The 26,074-nt window shown below is 38.1% G+C and overlaps 1 protein-coding gene across 3 annotated transcripts in view; it reads left to right on the forward strand.

Moving 5' to 3' along the window:
- The window catches only part of LOC106075292 (uncharacterized), a 44,992-nt gene extending 20,799 nt beyond the window's left edge, over positions 1–24,193 (forward strand). For 2 of the 3 annotated variants that reach the window (XM_056021840.1, XM_056021841.1), the window contains exons 2-4: positions 7,209–7,314; positions 8,891–8,977; positions 23,345–24,193. In XM_056021840.1, the coding sequence (XP_055877815.1) occupies positions 7,228–7,314; positions 8,891–8,977; positions 23,345–24,079 (909 nt within the window). In that variant the 5' untranslated portion in view covers positions 7,209–7,227 and the 3' untranslated portion in view covers positions 24,080–24,193. Of the gene's footprint in view, positions 1–6,654; positions 6,792–7,208; positions 7,315–8,890; positions 8,978–23,344 lie in introns of those variants that run through there. The other variant, XM_056021839.1, reaches the window with a different exon arrangement.
- Positions 24,194–26,074: the final 1,881 nt, after the last annotated feature.

The raw sequence follows: 26,074 nt of genomic DNA on the forward strand, positions 1-26,074 counted from the left end.
GCAAAACTTCTCCCAACGCTGGCCAACACAATGTGTTCAACATATCTGTTCGCTGTTTTCCAACCAGAGCCCCATCAATCTTTTAGGATCACCCTCAAAATGATTCATCAGATTGTGACTAAAATGATTCATGTCAACATTTAGATTTTTTTGTTTAATGTGCCAAAGTAAAAATAAACTACCCCTTTGTTATGGAGTGTGTGTGTGTGTGTGTGTATCCTAGGTGATGAAGAAATGATGCAAGATAAGCGTCTCTGTCGTAAGCTGTGTTAAGTACGAGAGACGACTCCAGGATGTCAGAGTGTAAAGACGTGTTTTTTAAAAGTTAGATTTGTTTAGAGATCAGTTTATTTCATTTCATCTGAAGTTGACTTTGTCTGTGTTGTAATGACGAGTGATGTGAACCAAACAAAATTTCAAAAGTTAAACTAAAATATAGTAGTTAAACTAAAATATAGTAGTTAAACTAAAATATAGTAGTTAAACTACAATATAGTAGTTAAACTAAAATATAGTAGTTAAACTAAAATATAGTATAGTAGTTAAACTAAAATATAGTAGTTAAACTAAAAGCTTATCACGAATTTCAAAATATAGTTAAACTAAGCTAAATAAAATTAATTGAACCTTAATAACTTTTCATAACTTTTTATTTGGTGGGGGGCCTTGTTTGATCTCTAGATCTAATTCATTATTATTATTATAGCTTTTATATAGCGCTACTTTCATGCTTAGAGCGCTTTGGTCCAATCGCATTTGTGGACTAGTGGGAGGGGGTATCTCGGAATTGGTTTTCCGTGCTGCCTTTAGGCGCTCAGTAAACACAACTCTGCCCGAGTCGGGTGTCGAACCTCGAGCCCCTTTCATAGGTAGCCAAGACAAGCCAAGTTCAAGCGTACCTAGCCTCTCGACCAAGCTTCCCACCATCATTCGACATTGCATAAATCTTGCTCCATGATAAAGTCAGTTAAGGAAGATGTTTCTTCCTAAACGCAAAGCAAAAATTCGAAAATAAAAAGATGTCTAAATGAATAGAAAAGAAGGTACTTTTACTTTTAAAATATATATATATATATTGAGCTTGCAGAGGAAGTCAGGCTCAAAGGCCGCCCAAGACTAACCTACAGAGATGTCTGCAAGCGAGACATGAGAGCCACAGACATCAATGAAAGTATGTGGGAGGAGATAGCTCAAGACGGAGAGCATGGAGACAGACTGAGCTTGCTGGTACGATCCTCGCCGAGTGCAAAAGAAACGAAGCTGCCTTAGTCTAGAGAAAAAAAAACAACATACCATATCAGCTAGCCCTTAATATGCGTATACATGCACGAACTGTGGCAAACTCTGCCGCCCAGAATTGACTTCATCAGTCCCTCTAGATTCTGCCCCGTCTCAAGAGGAAACCAAAACCAGTATATCACTCAAACACAGCTACCATCTCTTGAAGAGCTTCTTCGTGAAAGATGCCTTTCCAAAACACTCAAGATTCTTAAAGATAACCTGCACCCATTAAACCACTGTTACATAAGATCTGAACGAAGTGGTCGTCTCCTTTCCATTAGGACTAAAACAGAAAGATTTAAAAACTCCTTTATCCCACTTTCGGTCAGAGTGTTACAAGATCAGCTGTCGTCATCGAGAAGTACATAGAAGTCTAATTCATAAAGCGCTGGTTATGAGTGTGTATGTGTTTCGTGTGTGAATATGGTTCGTATTTGCATCTATACTGTTATTGTACAGTAGTTACGCTGAGGTTGTCAATTGTAGTCAAACCGAATTTCCATTTGATTGGTTCAATAAAAAATCATCATCATGTTGTCGCATCCATTGTCTCCCAAGACAGAAGGAACCATATATATTGGCTAATTATATAACGGAAAATCTTACAGTACCGGTAAAGTTTAAAATCTTATAAAAGAAATAGAACTAGACTTTCACATTTAGACCTTTACGAAAGAAATAGAACTAGACTTTCACATTTAGACCTTTACCAAAGAAATAGAACTAGACTTTCACATTTAGACCTTTACCAAAGAAATAGAACTTGACTTTCGCATTTAGACCTGTACCAAAGAAATAGAACTAGACTTTCACATTTAGACCTTTACCAAAGAAATAGAACTTGACTTTCGCATTTAGACCTTTACCAAAGAAATAGAACTAGACTTTCACATTTAGACCTTTACCAAAGAAATAGAACTAGACTTTCACATTTAGACCTTTACCAAAGAAATAGAACTAGACTTTCACATTTAGACCTTTACCAAAGAAATAGAATAGACTTTCACATTTAGACCTTTACCAAAGAAATAGAACTAGACTTTCACATTTAGACCTTTACCAAAGAAATAGAACTAGACTTTCACATTTAGACCTTTACCAAAGAAATAGTACTAGACATTCACATTTAGACCTTTACCAAAGAAACAGAAAACGAAATTTCTTGAGTCTTAAGAAACATTGACCTGTGTAACTTTTTTAGTTTCAAGGTAGATCTAGGTATATATTCTTGACTAACTAGACCAATGCGTTATTTTCATGTCTGACCACCCAATTTACAAAAACGCAGTTTGTCTTCGACTACACATTACAAAATCCCTACATGTGTACGTCTATCTGACCAGCTGTTAAAATCAGTCGGACATCCAGTCTATTTAATTTTTGTCAGGGAGGATTGGGATTAATTTTTTTTATAGAGTTGGTTATCCTAATGCTCTTTTCTACATAGGCCTAACTTTAGGTTTAGACCAAGATCTCTATAATTAGTCTATTAAAGACTATGGCCTATTATACGCTTCGGCTTCATCTAAGGTTTAAGCTATAAAAACTGTGCACTTGATGTTCCTGCAGTTAATAAATTATCGTTTAACGCAAATGAATTGATTTAAATCATTATTTATTGACCTAACACGCTAATCAGATTCCCGCTATAAACCGACAGAAGTTAAACACCACCACGTGACTAAAAAACTTGTATGAACAGCCCCATGCAAAATATTGGCAGCAAAAAATGTTTACCAATATTTATAATGCTGTTTTTTTGTAAAATGTTTTACATGTTTCGGATGTCCCTTCAGAGTTGTAGATAGTTTACTTCCTAGTCCAAACCTCCCGCAGGACTACGGGGGATGGGTGCGGGCAGGGTTTGAACCCTCGACCGTCGTTAAATCCGAACGACAGTCCAGCGCGCAAACCGCACGACCGGGCAGCCATGCTGTTACGTACAAGTGATGATATTGGCGCCAGAACTTCTACCAGAATCTGACTTTACCAATTTCTCTTCAAATGTAGACTGTGACTAAATAGTTGTTAATTGAATTTTGTTTGTTGTTTTTATAATCAACGCTGTTGATATCATGTACATGACCAAAACAAACATGGATGTGCGTTGCAACCGCTACCACATGTTGAAAAGTTTTACACATTTAATTGAACTTTTTAGTTTGTAACTAAAAATCAAAAATGATTTAAATTTTTACTACATTTTATTTTCTAATTACACTTTGTCCTTTTATATAATACGTCTACAGCGGTTTGTCTACCGGAAGATCGAGCTACTAGTTAACGGCCGTCAACAACCCCCCTTTCAGAACTTGCTAAACTCTAGGGCCGATGGACGGGTGGTTAACGAAGGAGTCATGTGACTAACACAAGGACAAACGCCTTTCAGGGGCGTAGCTAGGAATTTTCCATCGTCTGTGGGCCAGGGGGGGGGGGGACTTGACCTCTTTGAGGACCCCTGCATTTTGCGTAATATAAAATTTTTAATGTAAAAAAAACACTCATTTGGGGGCCGCCCTCATGTGGGGGCCCGGGGAGATTTTCAAATTCTTCCCCCTCCTCCCCACCCCACCCTAGCTACGCCACTGACGCCTTTACTTCCAACAACTAATATCTGATATTCACAACGACCAAAGCCTTTTCTCTCTACAACTAATGCCTGGCATCCATTAGAGTTGGGTGGACTCAGGGATGTCCTTAAAACCCCCCAAATTTAAAATCCCAGTCTTCATCGAGATTTGAACCTGGGACCACTTGTTTCTCTACAACAAAACACCACACATTTAGCCTTATCTGTGAATACTGAAGGATTAATTTTTTCATGTTGATATTAAACAAATAATTACCAATGAATAATCGTGCAATATTATATCTTAATCCGAGAATGGGTGTGGTAGAAACAGCGTGTTCAAAATTTTTACCAGACAGACAGACAGACGGAAAGAATGAATTGATATAAGCTTTGTAAATATGCAGGTCGCAGCTTGGTTTGCGTTGTCATGTGAAGCACTTGTCTTTATCTTTTGGAATCATTGCCATGATTATTACAAATGTAGTGTAAAGCCAGAATCTATTTCCATTTTAGATTCGAAAATCAATCCGATGTTTCTTTACCTGTTGTAGACTTCTTTCAAAAGCTGAATAGTTAGATTTGAGCGTGGGACAGGCTGTGGGTTATCAGCTACAGAAAACATTCACAATGATTATGAATTAAAACAATATTTGTAACTTCAATATGTGGGAAGAAGCTACCTATCTTGCCATCGCCATTACCTCACCTTCCTCCGCCTCCAGATCCGCCATTGATAAGTTCTTATTGTGACGTATTTAATTACGTCATTTGATGGCAGACGTCAAAGTTTGTGCCTCTAGTCTTGAAAGTGATTTCCAAACTAGGGGTCGCTGGCTATAGAGGTTCCCTGATGTGATGATTGTCTAGACGTCAAAGTTTGTCGCTCATGTCTTGAGAAGGAATTTCCAAACTACTAGTCGCTGACTAAGGAGGTTCCGTGATGTGATGATTGTCTAGACGTCAAAGTTTGTCGCTCATGTCTTGAGAAGGAATTTCCAAACTACGGGTTGCTGGCAATAGAGGAACTCTGATGTGGTGCTTGTCTAGAGTATTTACTTCCCTTTAGAAGAAAGTTTAGATAACTCTTACCAAAAACAACAACAACAAAACTTTTCTTCCTTCTAAGATTTGAAATTTAGGCCCACGGTAGCTCGCCTTGTCTGAGCAAGATGTTCTGTCTGGGAAGGATCCAAGCAGATGTAAATGTGTTACATCCCCATTACCCACGACTCCTATTCCAAGTTGCTCTGGTTAGATGCCAAGCACCCTATTCCTTCTCAGTGCCTTCTCAGCTGTGCTAGTATCTTCCATAAAGCTGCCCCTTTATGGAACGGTCTGTCGATGTGACATGGTAGTTGGGGATCTATTCCCAACAAGTGCAATGAACTTGGTCCTCTGGCACTCCAACATGGGTTCTGTTTTTGCTTCCCTATTGCCACAACCGTTTTCTCTCACGACTATTCCCACCAAGTGCAATGAACTCGGTCCTCTGGCACTCCAACGTGGGTTCTGTTTTTGCTTCCCTATTGCCACAACCGTTTTCTCAAACGACTATTCCCACCAAGTGCAATGAACTCGGTCCTCTGGCACTCCAACGTGGGTTCTGTTTTTGCTTCCCTATTGCCACAACCGTTTTCTCAAACGACTATTCCCACCAAGTGCAATGAACTCGGTCCTCTGGCACTCCAACGTGGGTTCTGTTTTTGCTTCCCTATTGCCACAACCGTTTTCTCAAACGACTATTCCCACCAAGTGCAATGAACTTGGTCCTCTGGCACTTCAACATGGGTTCTGTTTTATGCTTCCCTATTGACACAACCGTTTTCTGTTACGACTATTCCCACCAAGTGCAATGAACTTGGTCCTCTGGCACTCCAACGTTGGTTCTGTTTTTGCTTCTCTATTTCCACAACCGTTTTCTCTCACGACTATTCCCACCAAGTGCAATGAACTTGGTCCTCTGGCACTTCAACATGGGTTCTGTTTTATGCTTCCCTATTGCCACAACCGTTTTCTCTAACGACTATTCCCACCAAGTGCAATGAACTCGGTCCTCTGGCACTCCAACGTGGGTTCTGCTTTGTTTTCTCTCACGACTATCCCCACCCGGGTGCCACGTTGAGGCTGAGAAGCCTTGCCCTGGAAAAAAAAAATCTTAAATCCTAACATTGGTGAAAGTTTTGTTACAAAATAAGACTTTTATTTTAGCCTTAACTAAACAGGTCCGTTAAGAGGTTATATGCTCTGACTCAGAACCTAAACCTCTATTTAGTACACTTTAGATTCAAATCTGATTACAATGTCATGATAACCTTTTGAAAAACATCCGCACTATCACACCGCCCCCCTCCCCCCAAAACCAGGTTTTCTAATTGCTCTCACTCTCACAATTACTTCTTAAAACACACACACACCTGATTGCGTTTTAACACTGAGCCCAAGAGGTCATCTACCTGGCGTCACACCTGCATAATAGCTCATTCCTACAAGGCACCCGTTGCTCTTTAGCTGGCACTGTTACTTTTAATTCAAATTCCCAAAATCTCAATTAGAATGAAGACGCAATCTTTATCAGTTTCGTTTCGGTTTGTTTTCGCTTCTCAATTCAGAACTTCTCATCTGCTAACTTATACAAAAACACTGTTGAACGTGTATGTGCAACTATCGCAGTGATGTCTTGGCATAATACGATAAATTGAACTTAATTTGTGACACAAAAGAGGTAGTAGAAAAATGAATACACGACTTTCTCTGTAGCTAGGAAATACCATCTTCACGTTTTTTTTTTTCCTTTCTATAGATTTACTTAGTGATATGCAATCATTCGCTTTTATTGTATATGCAACCTGCTCTAGTTAAGCCGGCCATACAGTATATATATGTTCGTCACGTGGCACACGCTTCAGTCTGCGGTAAGAAGAGTGAACAATTCATTATAGTAAGTCGAAATTCTGGTTTCAGAAATTTACATTTTAGTTCGATGTCTTTGATTGTTCCGCGATTAAATTTTTGTGAAAGATGATTTATAGTGATTTAGAATATAAACCTCAGTGCATTTGTTATATTTTGACATTTAAACCAAAAGTGTATTTGTGTCGCTATGACATATACGTTTTCGGAAGAAAACAAAAGTAGCTAGCCACCGTTTCTCAAGGGATAACTGATAGTCAGTAAGGGGGGGGGGGCTACTGTCCAGGGGCGAAATAGGCCTACAACTTAAACGGAGTTGAATATTTTGATGTTTCGTTTTTGTCTCTACTCTAGTGAGACACGTCGGCTAGAGTCAAGATACTTTGCAGGCCTCTAATGTACTGATAGTCAAAGTAACAATTTTCTTCTTTTTTTTCCCCCCTAGTAACTGACCACTGTCCAGTATGGAGCATACGACATCTCTACTGGTCCTAGTTCTTCATATGCTACGTAGTTTGGCTGATCCGTTAGAGGACTCCAATAATGCTAAGGTAAACTACTTGACCTTGTTTATTTACGATACAAGCAATTCTGTGTGTCGAGAGTATATTGAACAAATGACGTCATAGATTGTTGTGCTATATACATTCAACTCTTTTTTTTTAGAAATAGACCAAATAAAACATTTCAGACCGTTGACAAATTAGATTTTTTTTTATCCTCAATGTACAATTTAGGAAGCTTGGTTCTTCTGCAATTTGTCTTATCTTGTTTATCCTTTAACAAAGCTTATATCCAGGGCCGGTCTTAGGGCACTGCAACCTATGCGGCCGCAGTGGGCCCCGCACTTTTGTAGGCCCCGCGCTACCTCTAGTTGTAAATCATTGAATTAAACCATATAAACTTAGAACAGGGTTTCCGCGGTCTCCTGATTTTTCAGGAGCTCCTGGAAATCTCCTGAAATTGCAAAGTATACGAAAAAAAAGTCATGAAAATCTCCTGAAATGATTAAAATATCCTGAACACTCAAAACATGATATTTTGCTAGTTGATAGTAAATCTAAAAGCCAGACCTGAATGTTTATCGGCTTTATGTTGAAAATCTAACTTCTATGGTAGATGGCTCGTAAAGTTAATTTGATCTTGATTTTGCACTTAGTAAATGACGAATAATATACAAAGACGAATTTATTTTGTAACAAACAATCTTAATTTTCACTTATTATCCTTATCCCTACCCAGTCTAGGCCCCGCGCAATCCGTTTCGCATAGGGCCCCGCAATCTGTAGGACCGGCCCTGCTTATATCAACTCACTCTGTCTATCTATCTGTCTGTCTGGTAAAAAGTGTGCACACGTTATTTCTCCCACACCCATTCTCGGATCAAGCTGAAACCTCGCACAAGTATTCCTTGACGTAGACAAAAAAATGAATCAATAAAATAAGTAACAATTTAGGCAATTAATTACTGGCGATTCATTATTTCGTGTAATAGCAACAAGAGAAACTAATACTTCAGTATTCACATGATATGGCTAAATTTGTTGGGTTTAGTCCTCTTAAATAACGCTATTTCTCCCTCACGCATTCTCCGATCAAGTTGATTCTTTAAACAATTATTTATTGTACCTAACAAAACATGAAGCAATGAGCACAAAAATATTCAGTTAGTCAATTACTTATTTGGTAATTAGTTAATATGTTTGATATCAAATAAAGGAAATAAAAAAAAGTAAAGTTCCCCTTTCAGACCTTGCGATCTATAGGGTAGATGATGTCAAGATCGTCTGTTTCTGTGGCCCACGGCTAACGAACACAACGCCCAACCGCCTTTACTTTTCCCCCAACTAATGTCAGGTGCCCATAAGAGCTGGGTGGACTCAGGGGCGCCCAATGATCCCGAAGCTAAAAATCCCAGTCTTCACCAGGATTCTAACCCGGGACCCCAGGTTCGGAAGTGAAGCGCTTTACCGCTCAGCCGACCGAATAAGGGAAATAACTTTTACATTATTGGTAGATATAGTCTTAAGGACGGAGTTCTTACCCTTTATATAAGCTTTGCTTTTTTTTTTTAAAGCTTGTTTGCTTGTTTTTTTTTATTTATCTTATCTTATCTTATTTTTTTAGTCCTCAGTACAGAACGGGAAGAGAGCTGTAGAAGACCTTTTCGATTTCAATCTCCTAGAGTACACACCTCCTAACAAAAGTCTGAAGGTCAGTTTCTCGCAATGTTTAAAACTTTTTTTTTTTTAATTCTATCTTGTTTATCGCTGACAATTTACAAGGTACGTTGACAATACAAATGTCTGTCAGAGTCTGGAGATACTTTGACAATACAAAAATCTGTATGTACTTTGACAACACAAATGTCTGGAGGTACTTTACAATACAAATGTCTGGAGGTACTTTGACAATACAAATGTCTGGAGGTACTTTGACAATACAAATATCTGAAGGTACTTTGACAATACAAATGTCTGAAGGTACTTTGACAATACAAATGTCTGGAGGTACTTTGACAATACAAATATCTGAAGGTACTTTGACAATACAAATGTCTGGAGGTACTTTGACAACACAAATGTCTGGAGGTACTTTGACAACACAAATGTCTGGAGGTACTTTGACAACACAAATATCTGAAGGTACTTTGACAACACAAATGTCTGGAGGTACTTTGACAACACAAATGTCTGAAGGTACTTTGACAACACAAATATCTGAAGGTACTTTGACAACACAAATATCTGAAGGTACTTTGACAACACAAATATCTGCATGTACTTTGACAACGCAAATATCTGAAGGTACTTTGACAATACAAATATCTGAAGGTACTTTGACAACACAAATATCTGAAGGTACTTTGACAACACAAATATCTGAAGGTACTTTGACAACACAAATATCTTGAGGTACCTTGACAATACATATGTCAAGAAAGTTAATTTGTGATACGAATGTCATGTATACTTGTGTATAGGGAAACCCATTAGAAGCCATACATACCAACGTTAAAATATCATTAAGTCCATAACCTTACATACATAAGAAATAAAAACAAAAAAACAAACAATTGCAAGCTTGTTTAATACAGCCGATATAGAAATTTTATAAAGACTAAAGCCATGTCAATGTGGTCACTTTGAAAGAGGATTTCCTTGACAATATGGAGGGTGGTACACCCGGACCTTTACTTCTGCCTCGCCTTCCCTGGCAGGCTGAGACAAGTTTGATGCACTTCGAATATTATAGTTGGCAAGCAAAATATAAAAATAGTTTACACAAAAAAAAAATAACAACTACACAAAGCTTATAGTGAGTGAAGGGAGGGCACCTTTAAATTGCTGACATATTTATCAATATTGCAAGGTTTATCTGCCCTGTTTCTAAAATAAACCAAAATTATTAATTACCTAAAATTTATTAATTCGTTTTTTTTTTAATTATTAATTCGTGTGTTGTCGTTGACAAGGATTAAATGTGAAAAATATCAACTTGATCCGATATATGGAAGTAGGCCTACAGGAAGTGTTCAATAATCCACCCAGACATACAGACATACAGACTTAGAGACATACAGATATATAGCGATGGGGAGATAATCAATAACTTTCTCGGATTATCCCCCAGATGGTGCTGTAAACAACATAATCTCTAAACAAAAACGTTATAAATTGTTTCCACGTTCACACGCGCACACAGTCACACAACTATGTCACGTGGGATTGGATAATTTATAAACAAAAAAAAAAAAAGGTGACCGATTATGTCTCCCACACTTAGTCAAAATCTAAAAATAAAACTACTGCCTGATGACTGAACTATAGCAGACTACTATACACAATGTTTGTTAGTAAAGGTTACAATGTGTATAGATGTATCTGTGTAAGACTCTGTTTGAATTTTACAGTCCACAGCAGCACTTGCACAACTTAGAACAATCTGGAAAGACAGAGGCATAGCCCTGGACACCAAAATCAGACTGTGAGTCTTGGACGCTGACTGTAGGGTTAGGGATGAGGCGCCTTGCAATGGACTTGAGATGCTACAGAAGGATCCTTGGTATAACATTTAAAGACCGCATCACAAATTAGAGATAGGGTTATTAGAGCAATTGGACCCAATGATGACCTTCTAACTACTGTAAAAACAACAACAGCAGCAAACAAAAATTAAAACTCTCTGGCCATATTACAAGGTCTTCAGGGCTCGCATAGACCTTTCTTTCAGGGAACAGTATCAGGAAAAAGAATAAGAAGCAGACAAAGAAAGCTATAGTACGACGGGCCTGTCATTGAAATAAATTCTATCAAAGGCAAAAGACAGAGAGGAATGGAGAAAGATGGTAGACAGATCTTGCGTGGTGCCCCAACGGTCGAACAGACTAAGGTGAAGGTCGAAATATAAGTCTGCTTCTATAAAATTGAAAGACAAATTCAGTCATTTTAGGATCTGGCACTAGGAAAGGAAAAAAAGTTATTGGTCAACTCTCTAGTTCAACAGGCCCCGCCCATTCCTTAATTCTGTCCTTCTGTCACTTCCTATGTCTGCCTTTCCTTCTTCCGCCTGGTACCTTTCGCCACTGCCATTGCCTTTGACATCAGGCTGGGAATAGAAGGGCCTGTCTTTGGGGAGACTGGCAAAAAAACAACCCCCCCCCCCCAGAAAAATGGAAAAAGACCGTCGTCAGATCAAGTGTGGTGCCCCAAAGTTCTTTCTTTCCCCTGGTACTTTTCGCCACTGCTATTGCGTTTGACATCAGGCTCGGAATAGATGAACCTATCTTTGGGGGAGGCTCTAATCCTGGCAAAAGACATAAAAATGGAGAAAGACGGTCGTCAGATCAAGTGTGGTGCCCCTAAGTTCATTCTTCCCCCTGGCACTTTTCGCCACTGCTGTTGCCTTTGACATCAGGCTCGGAATAAATGGACCTGTCTTTGGGGGAGGCTCTAATCCTGGCGAAAGACATAAAAATGGAGAAAGACGGTCGTCAGATCAAGTGTGGTGCCCCTAAGTTCATTCTTCCCCCTGGCACTTTTCGCCACTGCTGTTGCCTTTGACATCAGGCTCGGAATAGATGGACCTGTCTTTGGGGGAGGCTTTAATCCTGGTGAAAGACATAAAAATGGAGAAAGACGGTCCTCAGATCACGTGTGGTGCCCCAAAGTTCCTTCTTTCCCTTGTTACCTTTCGCCACTGCCATTGCCTTTGACATCAGGCTCGGAATAGATGGACCTGTCTTTGGGGGAGGCTCTAATCCTGGCAAAAGACACAGAAAAATGGAGAAAAATGGTCGTCAGTTCACGTGTGATGCCCCAAAGTTCCTTCTTTCCCCTGGTACTTTTGACTTCCCTATGGTCATAATCGTCTCCTGTATTGACTGTTTCCACCCTAGAGCCACGGTAAGGCTGAGCAGCATTGGCTGGGATAGTTTGGGTACACTCAGAATCTGGACAGAAACTAGTATAGGTGTACTCATCATAAAAGCATCCAGTTCTAAAAGTATTAAAATATGGCATTGTATTGTTAGGTCGTCGCGAAGTGGGCGACTGCTGCCAATCAAAACAATAACAGATTGATACAAAAACTCGTTCGTACCTCACTCGGTCAGACTATATCACCGCCACTCGTTGATCAGGGAACATGAAAAGCACCAAGATGCCTGTGTGTAGTCGCTGAATGAACTCTTTATGTTGTGTCTGTTGTATTTATGTGTATTTTTCTGTTGTGTTGTCTTATATGAGAAAAGAGTCCTTGTAATTACATCGAATTTCTGTTAGGATCTATAAAGCAGTCTTAGCCTTAGTTTTACTAAACATTATATGGCTTAGAATCAACAAAAACTCTTTCCGCTGGCCTATAATTTGTATGTTTTTTCCGTATCTCAACAGAAGTAACAAAATGTGTTAAATGTCACACGTGAATGTCAACAAGTCATTTGTCACCTATTTTTTATTTTTACTGGGAGAGATAATACGCGTGTAAAAATCCGAAATTTTATCAACTGAGAAATGAGCAGGAGTGATCGTTCGTGTCTTGGCAACAAGCATATGACCTACGTCTGCTGTGTGAGCTATGAACGTCTGCCAGAGTACATGTTCTTTGCCAGCACACAAATGTCATTCAGACAACCTGCCGCCGAGAGTATATAGCGTACATATCTTTCCACCCCTTAGTAACAATAAACAGCCACTATGACGTCATCAGCTACAGCGTTCTCTCATTAGGTCCAGACGTTGACACAATTTATCAGTAAAGGGACGAGACCCAAACAATTTTCGTGGCGCAGACGTATGGCGTGTCCTTAACATCATCGCTGGCCCTTCTTGTCTTTTGTTGTGGTTTTTCTTTTTAAGAACCAGATTAATTCTTTTTGGACTTTACTAATTGATTTAAGCTGTTATTTTTCTAACGGTGGCTTGATTCAAACATGGTCGCCTGTTATAATGAGTACCCGTGGTCTGAGCCTAAGGTGGTCATTATTGCTGGCGTGTTAGAAAGCCTTTACCTACGTTTTAAAAGGGTTTAAGCTGATAAGTTGGGCGTTGAAAAGGGCGGCGGGGGTGGGGGGGGGGGGGGGGTAAAATGTTAAGTGAAAGTCCTTGTAGAAGCCAATTAAGTCTACATTCCACAGTAATCTCTTGTTGTGTTTCCGGGCCCTCCACCTCACCCCCAACTCCCTACTCTCTCTCTCTCTCTCTCTCTCTTTAACACATACACACAATCAGATGAACTGTTTGTTTTTCTCTGGGATCTGCTTCTCAGTAAACAAACTTGAGTCACAGAAGAACAAGATTAAAATTTTAACTCATGTTTAATCTAATCATTGTTTTTAGAAATAAAAAAACTATCTGTTTCCCCCACCCCCACCCCCAACCCCCACCAAAAAAAAAAAAAAAAAAGGATTTCTGGTTTGGAAGTAAATCTAGACTGGCTATCTAGTTGAAAGAACAGACGCTTTTTATCAGTGTTTCTCAAACTTGTAACAGTCACGCCCACCACAGACCTAAAAAATTCTCCCCCCCCCACACCCTTTAGCTATCTGTAAGTTTACACAGTTTATAATGGACTAGAGAAGAAACTTTTAATAGTGGCGCCCCCCCCCACAGACCTAAAAAACAATCATTCGCCCCTCCCCCCCCCTTTAGCCATCGCTTACGCAGTGTATTATGGACTAGAGAAGAAACTTTTAATAGTGGCGCCCCCCCACAGACCTAAAAAACAATCATTCGCCCCTCCCCCCCCCTTTAGCCATCGCTTACGCAGTGTATTATGGACTAGAGAAGAAACTTTTAATAGTGGCGCCCCCCCCCCCCCCACAGACCTAAAAAACAATCATTCGCCCCCCACACCCTTTAGCCATCACTTACGCAGTGTATTATGACTAGAGAAGAAACTTTTAACGCACATGTTCAGTCTTGCCTTACATATATATTTATTATATCCTTAACAAATGTGCATTAAATCTAGTCAGTTAAATCTTTTATTAAATAGTGTTTTGTTGATAATTAGTATTGGAAATGAAGTAGGTCCCACCTACGTCCAGAGAGGTAGTCAGATGGGGTGCTCTGGGGTCCGGCCTTGGCGCCAAAGGTTTGCTTGAGTTCTAGGCTTCAGAAATGTATTCACCTGGCGTTTACAATGCCGTTTTGTTTTTCTCATAAGAAGACTGCATGTCAAAAAAAAAAAGTTTAAATAAAAACGGGTAAAGGAAAATAAGCCTGTCAATAAAGGACTACTACAAATGGAGGTAACTCTGTCCAATCACGCGAGGGACATTCGAGGTAAATATAGCGCAAGCACGTCTGCAATAAACGTGATCCTGGTAAGATCTACTTCGTGATAAGACATCTTATTAAGTCTTCTCTCGAGCGTTGATTTTTTTTTTTTGAAGCAAAAGTTATCGACAAAATTTGGTAAGGCAGTCGAGAAAAAGTCGACACTCATCGGATAAAATAAAAAAAAATAGGATCTTAAAAAAGTTTTTATCCGGCATTGTTACATACGCCCCTCGTGAAAATGATATACATTTTAAAAGGTCTTACTTACAAAGTGAAACAATAGTAATCAGTAATAATGTTATTTTATTAACAAAACATACATTTATAATTACATTGAAAGTGCTAACTTTTCTCCCTTAAAAAAATAAATCGACCAGCTTTCGTCCCCCCCCCCCTCCTTTTGCCCTTCTCAGGACCTCGCGCCTCCTTTGGGGTCCCCCCCCCCCCCCTGTGGTTTGAGAAGCGCTGGTTTGTAATGTTTTTTTAACCAGAATACCTGTAACCAAAAATATATCTGCTTCTTGTCGGGAATGTTTGTCTTTAGATTAGTGTTATTTTGTTAACATTGTTTTCTTTCGGTAATTATCTGGTTAAATCAAAAACAGAAAGTAGAAACTTTCGGGAATTTCCACAGAGAAACGACACAACAACAAGAGGTAAATTCTGTTTTTTTTTTGTTGTTTCATGTCGAGAAGAGTTCGTTCACCGGGTTATTGGCTTTCGTCAAGTTCTATAACTCTTGATGATTTACCGTTTTTTGCTGAACTCGATTCACTCCCTTGGTGACTTGGTTTAAAACCCATAAAACACAGACAGTATGATGATGTTAAAAATATACTCGCTTATTGCAGAATACATCTTGATGTTTTGATGTTACAGGCAGAGGCGTAGAAACGTCTTTTGTTTTTACAAACAGAATGTCGTTCTTTGAAAACTATAGACATTTTGTTTTTCTTTGTTTCCACATAAACCAAATAATGTTTAGCTAGGGCATTCTTATTATGCAATTATAAGCTGTATGCAGAGAAAGTTTAGTTAGGTTCCGAAATGTTTATTATCGGGAACCCCTTTAAAGTTAAAGATCTGAAGGGCAGATAATGTAAAAGTCACTGGCTCTGTGACCTATGGGTTTACGAGGGTGTTATGTGGCCAGCACAACGACCAACCGACATTACTTTTTCCCAACTAATGTAAGGTACCCTATTGAGCTGGGTGGACTCAGAGGCGCCCTAAAGATTCTCAAATTAAAAAATCCCAGGATTCAAACTCGGGACCCCAGCAAGCCAAGCGCTTTACCACTCGGCCAGCTCTCCTCCTGAGGACTCCTTTATATAGTCAAAATTTAGCTATGGATTCCTAAGTTATAAAGCTAAAACCGATTAATATATAAATTTAAAAAACAACAACAACAATACATTTGAAGAGGTATTTATTGAAGATAAGAACTTCTGCTTAAGATAAAATAAAATAATATTGATTTAGATCAGTGATGCTCAATCTAATTCGACCTGCGGGCCATTTTAACTTTCGACACGCGTGTCGCGGGCCACATCAATAAAAAGGTAAAAAAAAAAATGAAATCAAAATTCACTGAAACGATTTAAAACTATTGGATCTAGAACTTACATTAATTTAATGGGATAGTTAAAGTATATCACTTTTTACGCATCTAAAAATGGCTTCATTTCTCTACTTAAAATGTGAGCAACGTTGTAGCTACCTTTACCACCAACTTATTTTCTGGTCTCTTTTTGGTAAATATTCCCATCGACCCTCCAATCTCTAGGCGTAGTTTGACCAATCTTTTATACGCGGCTCAAACTAAAAAGGCCTTCATATTTGTTTTATACTGCCGCTCTATATGTTGTTGTTTCTGAAACAGTCAGACTTCCTTTACAAAACAATTATGTTGACTTATGTTCCACAAAAAGATCCATTCACTTTTTCTGGTAGACTCTACATTCAGAGTTCCATTACATAAACTCATAAACGAAGATAAAGATACATTTTCAACTTTTTTGCTACTTTTTGTGCCGACGTTTCGGCGGGCCGGATGGAACCATTTCGCGGACCGGTTCTGGCCCGCGGGCCGTACTTTGGGCATCAATGATTTAGATAAACGTGATGAGATTTTTATGAGTGCAATTAGATTATGTTAATGTCCTCTGGTCGGTTTCTTTTAGTTGTCCAGGCTCATTACGACACTGAATCCAAGTTTAACCAAATACAAAGTTCTACCAAATACGAAGTTCTACCAAATACAAAGTTTTACCAAATACGAAGTTTTACCAAATACGAAGTTCTACCAAATACGAAGTTTTACCAAATACGAAGTTTTACCAAATACGAAGTTTTACCAAATACGAAGTTTAACCAAATACAAAGTTCTACCAAATACGAAGTTCTACCAAATACAAAGTTTTACCAAATACGAAGTTTTACCAAATACGAAGTTCTACCAAATACGAAGTTTTACCAAATACGAAGTTTTACCAAATACGAAGTTTTACCAAATACGAAGTTCTACCAAATACGAAGTTTTACCAAATACGAAGTTTTACCAAATACGAAGTTCTACCAAATACGAAGTTCTACCAAAGACGAAGTTCTACCAAAGACGAAGTTCTACCAAATACGAAGTTCTACCAAATAAGAAGACGGCAAAGCAGTTTCTGTTTAATGATCTAAAACTGTATAATATGTATACACTTTTCACCTTTCTTCGGGCCCTACCATCGTCTCGCGTACCCCAGTTTTGAGAACCACTGAACAAGATGACGAATAATACAATGTTTTTGTTAACTGGGTCGTCCATATAAGCCACTAGTGAGTAGAAACACGATAATGGTCTTGAAAAAAAAAAGGTGAAGACCCCTTGGAAAGAATAAATGGAGGTCACTAGAAATCTTGGACAGGAGAAAATCTACGACGTCTGGTCATGTCAAGAGTCCAGCCAGATGACCGCAAGATAAAGGAACGATACATACTTTGGATATTGTCTGATGTCGTTAGACGGACACTTGAACTCCATGTTGTCGTCTGCAGCCCGACAAAGCGATCACGTGACTATCTGATGCTATCTTGTTGAGCTTCTCATCTCGTATAACGAGAAACGGACGGCGGAACTTTTGTATTTGAAGAGGCCCTCAAGCCAAGTAGCCAATAGTTAAGTAGCCAAATGTAGCTCTCCCAGAAGCTAGAGAGACAAGGATTAAAGGAAGCCTCACGTATATTTAGTTCTAGTACTATTTAAACGGGAAACAAATTCTCTATACTTCATATAAATATATATAGAACCTAGTGGGGCGCAATGGCTGAGTAGTTAAGCGCTTGGCTTCTGAAACCTGAGTTCCTGGTTTCGAATCTCGGTGACGACAGGGATTTTGAATTTTGGGATTTTTAGGGTGCTTCTGAGTCCATCCAACTCTAATGGGTACCTGACTTAAGTTGGGAAAAGTAAAGGTGGTTGGTCGTTGTGCTGGCCACATAGCAAATGGGAAACTTGACTTAGATATAGAATCTCAGCTGTTTTAAAAGAGACAATAACACCACACTATTGGCAAATGAAATTTAGTCTATGATAGACTCATCTACTGTACGGTTTCAATTGTTAGGACTATTTTCTCATACCAACCCCCCCCCCCCCCCCAACCATTAAGTTCAACTGTTGATGGTTCAGATACCCCCCTCCCCCCAAACATCAGCAATGTCTAAAGGGATCTGTGTATCTCTCTTTCTTTCTCTCTCTTTCTTTCTCTCTCTTTCTCTCTCTCTCCCTCTCTATCTATCTATCTACTATCTATCTATCTATCTATCTATCTATCTATCTATCTATCTATCTATCTATCTATCTATCTATCTATCTATCTGTCTGTCTGTCTGTCTGTCTGTCTGTCTGTCTGTCTGTCTGTCTGTCCGTCCGTCCGTCCGTCCGTCCGTCCGTCCGTCCGTCCGTCTATCTATCTATCTATCTATCTATCTATCTATCTATCTATCTATCTATCTATCTATCTATCTATCTATCTATCTATCTATCTATCTATCTATCACACACACACACACACATTTATACATATATATCAAGCAGAAAACGAGGCCTATGTGTGTATGTATGTATGTATGTATGTATGTATGTATGTATGTATGTATGTATGTATGTATGTCCCGAATAAAATTCAAAACCTTATGACCAACAACAACTTGGCATAAAAGTTCCTTTGATCATGGCCGAGACCGTAGTGTATGTTTAATGTCCCTCCCACAACCGGAGGGCCCTAAAAATAAACAAAAAGTACCTAATTGTATTTCCATCAAATAACGAAAACTTTTTTGACAAATCGGGTAAACCCGTTTTCACAGTAATTTATATTGGATATGAATATGTCGGCTGAATGGTTAAGCCCATTTTGTTATTAGAAAAATACATTAACCAACCAGTCGATGACCTCTGATATTTCATTAAAAACTATCTTAAAAGCATTATAAAAAATCATATACCAACTAAATACTGATGAAACATAATAAATAAATGCTGGTTTAATAATAGATTAAGGAAGCTTTGTAAGCAGAAGGAAAACCTATAAAGAAAATATAAAGAAACTAAGGCAGAAAGAGTTTATAAAAAGTATATAAAAATTAAACACCTAACCCGAAAAGTAAGCAGACAGATGCAAATTGAATACATAAACAATGTAATATCTAAAGATAACAACAAAAACCTATGGTCATACATTAAGTCTAAGAAAATGGAAACAACAGGCATAGCGCCATTAAAAGGAGAAGATAACATAATACATAATGATAATGAAACTAAAGCAAACATCCTAAACAAATACTTTGCATCAGCATTCTCAGCCCCAGGAGACAAAGACATATTACTTAATTTGAACCAAGTAGACAACATAGAAGATAGTAGTACAAGAAAATGGAATTCAAAAACTATTAGCCAACATCAAACCGAATAAAGCGTCTGGACCAGATGGTATTCCAGCTAGATTACTCAAAGAACTAAACAATGAGCTAGCACCAGTGTTCAAAAATACTTTTTCAGGCATCTCTTAACCAGGGCAGAGTACCAAGGGACTGAAAAGAAGCTAATGTCACCCCCCTATTTAAAAAAGGAGAAAAATCTGACCCAGGAAACTACAGACCTGTATCACTTACCAGCATCACATGTAAAATTCTAGAACACATAATATGTAGTAACATCATAAACCACTTAGACAAAAATAATGTCCTTACTCCATACCAACATTGCTTTAGGAAATATAGATCATGTGAAACACAACTAATAGGACTAATTGATGATTTTTCAAAAGGTTTAGATAATAGTGAACAAATAGATGCTATCTTACTAGATTTTTCTAAGGCTTTTGACAAAGTTCACCACCATAGTTTGCTTAAAAAACTAAAAAATATTGGGCATTAATTGTCCATTGCATCATTGGATTAAAGATTTTCTGATAGGGAGAGAGCAAACTGTAATAATAAATGGCTCTAAATCAACACCAAAAAAAACCCAATAAACTCAAATGTACCACAAGGAACAGTCTTGGGTCCACTACTATTTTTAATTTACATAAATGATTTACCAAATTGCATTAGTTCAGGAACAAAAGTCAGATTATTTGCTGACTATTGCATAATATATAGAACAATAAAAACAACACAAGATACAGACATTTTAAAAAGAGAATTAGATGAATTACAGAAATGGGAATCAAATTGGAGCATATCTTTCCACCCAGAAAAATGTCAGTTATTAAGAGTAACAAAAAAAACTAAAATTAATTCCACTTATCTTATTCATGGTAAGCCAGTAACACAGACTAAAAACGCAAAATACCTAGGTGTTATAATAAATATAAAAATGACATGGAATTCACATATTGATGAAATTATCAAAAAATCAAACAAAGCATTAAGATTTATTAAAAGAAATTTCTATAAATCAAATAAGAACATAAAACTAAAATGTTAGTTAACCTTGGTTAGGACAATAATAGAATATGCATCCTCTGTTGGGACCCCTCAACTGAAGAAAACATTAAGAAACTGGAACAGACACAAAATAGAGCAGTGAGATTCATAACAAACGAATATTTACGTTTGACTAGAGTAACACCTTTAGTAAAATCACTAAATTTAGAAAGTAAAGTAGCAATCATACATAAAACACTGAATTATAATCTTCAAATAAAAAAAAAAATTTAATAAAATACTCAGAAAGACACAAAGATAAAAGTACATTCCTCGTTCCATATGCTAGGACAAATGTGTACAAATACTCCTTCTTCATTATTGCTATTAGAGCATGGAATGGGTTGCCTGAGCTAGCCAGGAAAACCAGTGACTTGGCAGAATTTAAGTCATTGGTTAATATGCATGACGCGTAGGACGTAATCATCTTCTTTTTTGAAGTAACGTCTGTATCATATAAGATAAGATAAGAAGATACTCTACTTTTACTTTCGTTGCAAAATAAAAAATGTGAAGTGAACATTTTCCAAGTTTGACATAAATCTAAATTCAATCCAGTAGATCAGTAATACCCAAACTATGGCCAGCAGGTCATATCCGGCTAGTATATATATAATAATAATATATATAATAATAAGGCTTGTCTTCGATTCCGAAGATTAGTGAGGAATGCCGTATTGCGCGTGGCTGCGCAGCCCCAGCTGTGACCTACATATTTTGCCACATCCAGGGCAAGCATAACCATTGTATAGATAGATTATTACTTTTCTTGAATTTTAACGTTTATCATTAATGTATTAGTAGTTAAAGGTTAGGCAATCCACCATTGAGTACCGGCACCTATTATTTTACCAAAAAAAAAGCCTATATGATGAAACATTGCCGGGTAAGCGTTTATGACTATAGATAATCGGGCCAAGTCATTCTCTTTCCGGTACCTACAGAAATAATTAGAATATGCTAATTGTTCGTTTAATAGTGCTAGCAGCAGATATTAGTCCGGGTACGTAATTTGTTTATTGTATCCTATTTGATTCGTTTCATCATTGCCCTGTGAAGCGCCAACTCGCTTACAAAAAAAAAAAGGTTTGGCTTGCACTCAGGTCACGTCTGCTGTTTGACTTGCCAGGTAAAACAAGGGATCTAAAACTATTTGAGAACTACACCCCCTCCTCCCAAGACTCGTTGGTTCTAAAAAGTATATTAGTGTCATCATTGTTGATTATTATCGGAATGTTCTATTATGCGAGTCTTATGTAACCCAGGGGTGTTAGGGGGTCACTATATCATTCTGGCGCGACTCTTCCTGAAGGGCTGTTATGAGAAAAGAATTGAGGATTGGTTACCAATTGAGAACCACTGTACTAGTATTTTGTTTATCTTTCAGTTCGATTCAGTCTCGTAGTGATGATATGTTGTAGGCTCATAAATTAACATCTCTCTCTATCTCTCCCTGTTTCTCTCTCTCTCCTTGTTTCTCTCTCGATCTCTCCCTGTTTCTCTCTATCTCTTCCAGTTTCTCCCTCTCTTTCTATCTCTTCTTGTTTCTCTCTCTATCTATTCCTGTTTCTCTCTCTATCTCTCCCTGTTTCTCTCTATCTCTTCCAGTTTCTCCCTCTCTTTCTATCTCTCTCTGTTTCTCTCTCTATCTATTCCTGTTTCTCTCTCTATCTATTCCTGTTTCTCTCTCTATCTATTCCTGTTTCTCTCTCTATCTATTCCTGTTTCTCTCTCTATCTATTCCTGTTTCTCTCTCTATCTATTCCTGTTTCTCTATCTATTCCTGTTTCTCTCTCTATCTATTCCTGTTTCTCTCTCTATCTATTCCTGTTTCTCTATCTATTCCTGTTTCTCTCTCTATCTATTCCTGTTTCTCTATCTATTCCTGTTTCTCTCTCTATCTATTCCTGTTTCTCTCTCTATCTATTCCTGTTTCTCTATCTATTCCTGTTTCTCTCTCTATCTATTCCTGTTTCTCTCTCTATTCCTGTTTCTCTATCTATTCCTGTTTCTCTCTCTATCTATTCCTGTTTCTCTCTCTATCTATTCCTGTTTCTCTCTCTATCTATTCCTGTTTCTCTCTCTATCTATTCCTGTTTCTCTCTCTATCTATTCCTGTTTCTCTATCTATTCCTGTTTCTCTCTCTATCTATTCCTGTTTCTCTCTCTATCTATTCCTGTTTCTCTATCTATTCCTGTTTCTCTCTCTATCTATTCCTGTTTCTCTATCTATTCCTGTTTCTCTCTCTATCTATTCCTGTTTCTCTCTCTATCTATTCCTGTTTCTCTATCTATTCCTGTTTCTCTCTCTATCTATTCCTGTTTCTCTATCTATTCCTGTTTCTCGCTCTATCTATTCCTGTTTCTCTCTCTATCTATTCCTGTTTCTCTCTCTATCTATTCCTGTTTCTCTATCTATTCCTGTTTCTCTCTCTATCTATTCCTGTTTCTCTCTCTATCTATTCCTGTTTCTCTATCTATTCCTGTTTCTCTCTCTATCTATTCCTGTTTCTCTATCTATTCCTGTTTCTCTAACTATTCCTGTTTCTCTATCTATTCCTGTTTCTCTATCTATTCCTGTTTCTCTATCTATTCCTGTTTCTCTATCTATTCCTGTTTCTCTCTCTATCTATTCCTGTTTCTCTATCTATTCCTGTTTCTCTCTCCATCTTTCCCTGTTTCTCTCTCTATCTCCCTGTTTTCTTAAAAAAAAATTCTTGCTGTTCTTTAGACTTAAAAAAAAAAAAATCATCAATTTGTGCTGTTTCTTTTTTTTAAATCTAGAATTCTGTTGTTTTTTTTTTTGTTTTGTTTTCAGGCCGACAGATTGATGGAAAGGATGGGCAAACATTTTGATTCGTTCTGGATGTCAGTCGAGAAGCCTTCAAATCACGAGGATCTGTTCGTGAAGGGAAATCTGGAGACGCCAATAGAAAAAAATTACCTGGCTTTCAATCTCACCGGTTTGCAGACGGTACTAGCCGTCAACGACACGCATGACAACAGCACGATAACGACTGTGGTGTCCAGTGTCCGAGATTGGCTAAACTATCAAATGTCCTGCCCAGTTTATTACGAGTGGAAAGACCTCGGGGCTCTCTACTGGCCAAGATGGGTCAGGAGAGGAATGTGCAATGCCAAAGAGGCCAAGTGTAAAAACGCGAAGCCGACAAAGGAATCGTCTTGCTCCTGGCCACCTGGCATGAACTGCATCCCTGACAAGGCCAAAAAACTTCGCATTCTTCGCTGGCAATGCCTACATCACAAGGGCCCCTTTAATACTCTCCCACACGCGGTCTTCAAGGGCGTGGAACCGCATCACGTCGACGCATTGAAGAAAACACTGGGCGTCTCGAATGTTGTGATGATTCCCTCCAGCCCAAAGGATGACGATGACCCACTTTTACATTTCTGGCGCCGTGAGGATGACCCTAACCACACCGAGAACTGGAAAAGACAGATATATGTGAACATCAAAAGAAAGCCCTACAAAAGATGTCGTTGGGGAAAGATTCCGTACCCTGTTACAGATGACTGTTTCTGTTCCAGTTAAATCTGTGCATCTGTCTTTCTCTTGTTCGCAGTTGCTTGATACAATGTAATGTATTTAAAAAGACAAAGCATTGAACATTAAAATTTTCCATTTAAAATGGAATTAAAAACTTAATGCTTAAAATATTTGGTTATTTAATCTTATGTACATATATATATATATATATATATATATTGATTTTTTTTTTAAATTTTGATTCAGCTTGAACAAGGCGTCTAGAAATCTCAACTATTACGAATAATTTCAACTTTAAAACTATTCTTGAATTGTCTTCAAGTTTGATTGGCTACAGATATTTTAGTAGTTGTTATGAATGAATAACACAACAGAGTCAAAGACCATGTCCGCATAGTATCTCTTTAACACACTGTCTGACTACACAACACACATTTCGTGAACACATTCTTACGGACGAGTTACAAGCACATGTAAACATAAGAACGACAACCGATACAGTAAACAAGTTTCAAAGAAGTATAATATAAAGCAGAAAGTAAGGCGTATGTATGTATTCATATATCTCGATTAAAAATCAAAATCGTTTGGCCAATCTTGATAAGACTTGACAAAAAATGTTCATTAGATCATGGCGGAGACCGTAGTGTATGTTTAATGTCACTCCCACAACATGGGGCCCTACAAATAAATATAAAGAACCTAATTGTATCTCTATGAAAGAACGAAACTATTTAACAAATTGGGTAAACCCGTTTTCAGAGTATTTTATATTCGATATGAATATGTCGGCTGAACGGGTAAACCCATTTTCACACTCTACTTTTATTTTCGTGGCAAAAAAAAAAAAAAAATGCGAAGGGAACATTCCCAATGTTCGACATAGATCTAAATTCAATCCAGTAGATTAGTAATACACAAACTAAAGCCCGCAGGCCGCGGGTCACATCCGGTTAGTATTATAACAATTGAGACTTAGATCAAGATATAGAAATCAGGTTTGTTGTAAACATTTTCAGGACAATGTTGTAGAGAAATGCTTCGTCATCTGGACGTTTGTTGTGTTGTATTGTCTACTAATGTCAATATCTTATCTTATCTTATATAATGCAGACGTTACTTCAAAAAAGAAGATGATTACGTCCTATGCGTGTTGCATTCAGTCATACATATTAACCCATGACCTAAAGTCACTGGTTTTACCTGGCTAGCTCAGGCAACCCATTCCATGCTCTAATAGCACTAGGGAAGAAGAAGCATTTGCCCTATAATTGTAATCTTAAGCATGGTGATATTTTATACCAGTGATGCCCAAAATACGGCCCGAGGGCCAACATCCGGCCCGCGATGCAGGTCTAACCGGCCCTTCAGAACTTCTCTCCGCAATACAATAATTGGGAATGTAAAATATATGATTTAAAAAAATAACCAAATCGTCTCCTTGCCTTGCCATTTTTAGTTGACTTCTTTTGGTAGCGCCGTGATTAGTAGCTTGCTGGTCAACATTGGAGTGTTGAATGCATGGGAATGCTGAACAAAAACTTGGCTTTGAGTGAACACAATAAAATAGAAAAATGGACACATTTTGTTTGTGTACAGAATACATCAAGTATATCTGTTTTAATGGAGTATTTGCATTGCAGCCTGTCATTCAGAAGTTTGAAACAACCAACTGATTTCTATAGAATTAATGTTGGATACAACTTGTTTCTAATCAAAATGACGTCTGCTCTATTGCCTTTCCATTTTCGCAGTGATGTGGCCCGCGACAAGAGTGTGTGGAATTTATTTGGCCCGCGGGCTGTAGAAGGTTGGGCATCACTGTTTTATACGATTAGTAGTCTCAAGTAAATGGGCATTCATTTAGACTATACCTATTTTATTTCGGTCTATATCAGCTATTAGAAAGGGCCACCCAGAATTCCATCAGACTCCCACCACTAAACCTTGTGCTCTATCTTTACGTCTGCTGGTATGTTTGTGAATGGTTTCTCTCCCCTTGTTATCCAGTCCAACGCTCTAAATGCAGGCGATACTTTA

This window comes from Biomphalaria glabrata, chromosome 2 (genome assembly GCF_947242115.1).
Source record: "Biomphalaria glabrata chromosome 2, xgBioGlab47.1, whole genome shotgun sequence".
Lineage (NCBI taxonomy): Eukaryota > Metazoa > Mollusca > Gastropoda > Planorbidae > Biomphalaria > Biomphalaria glabrata.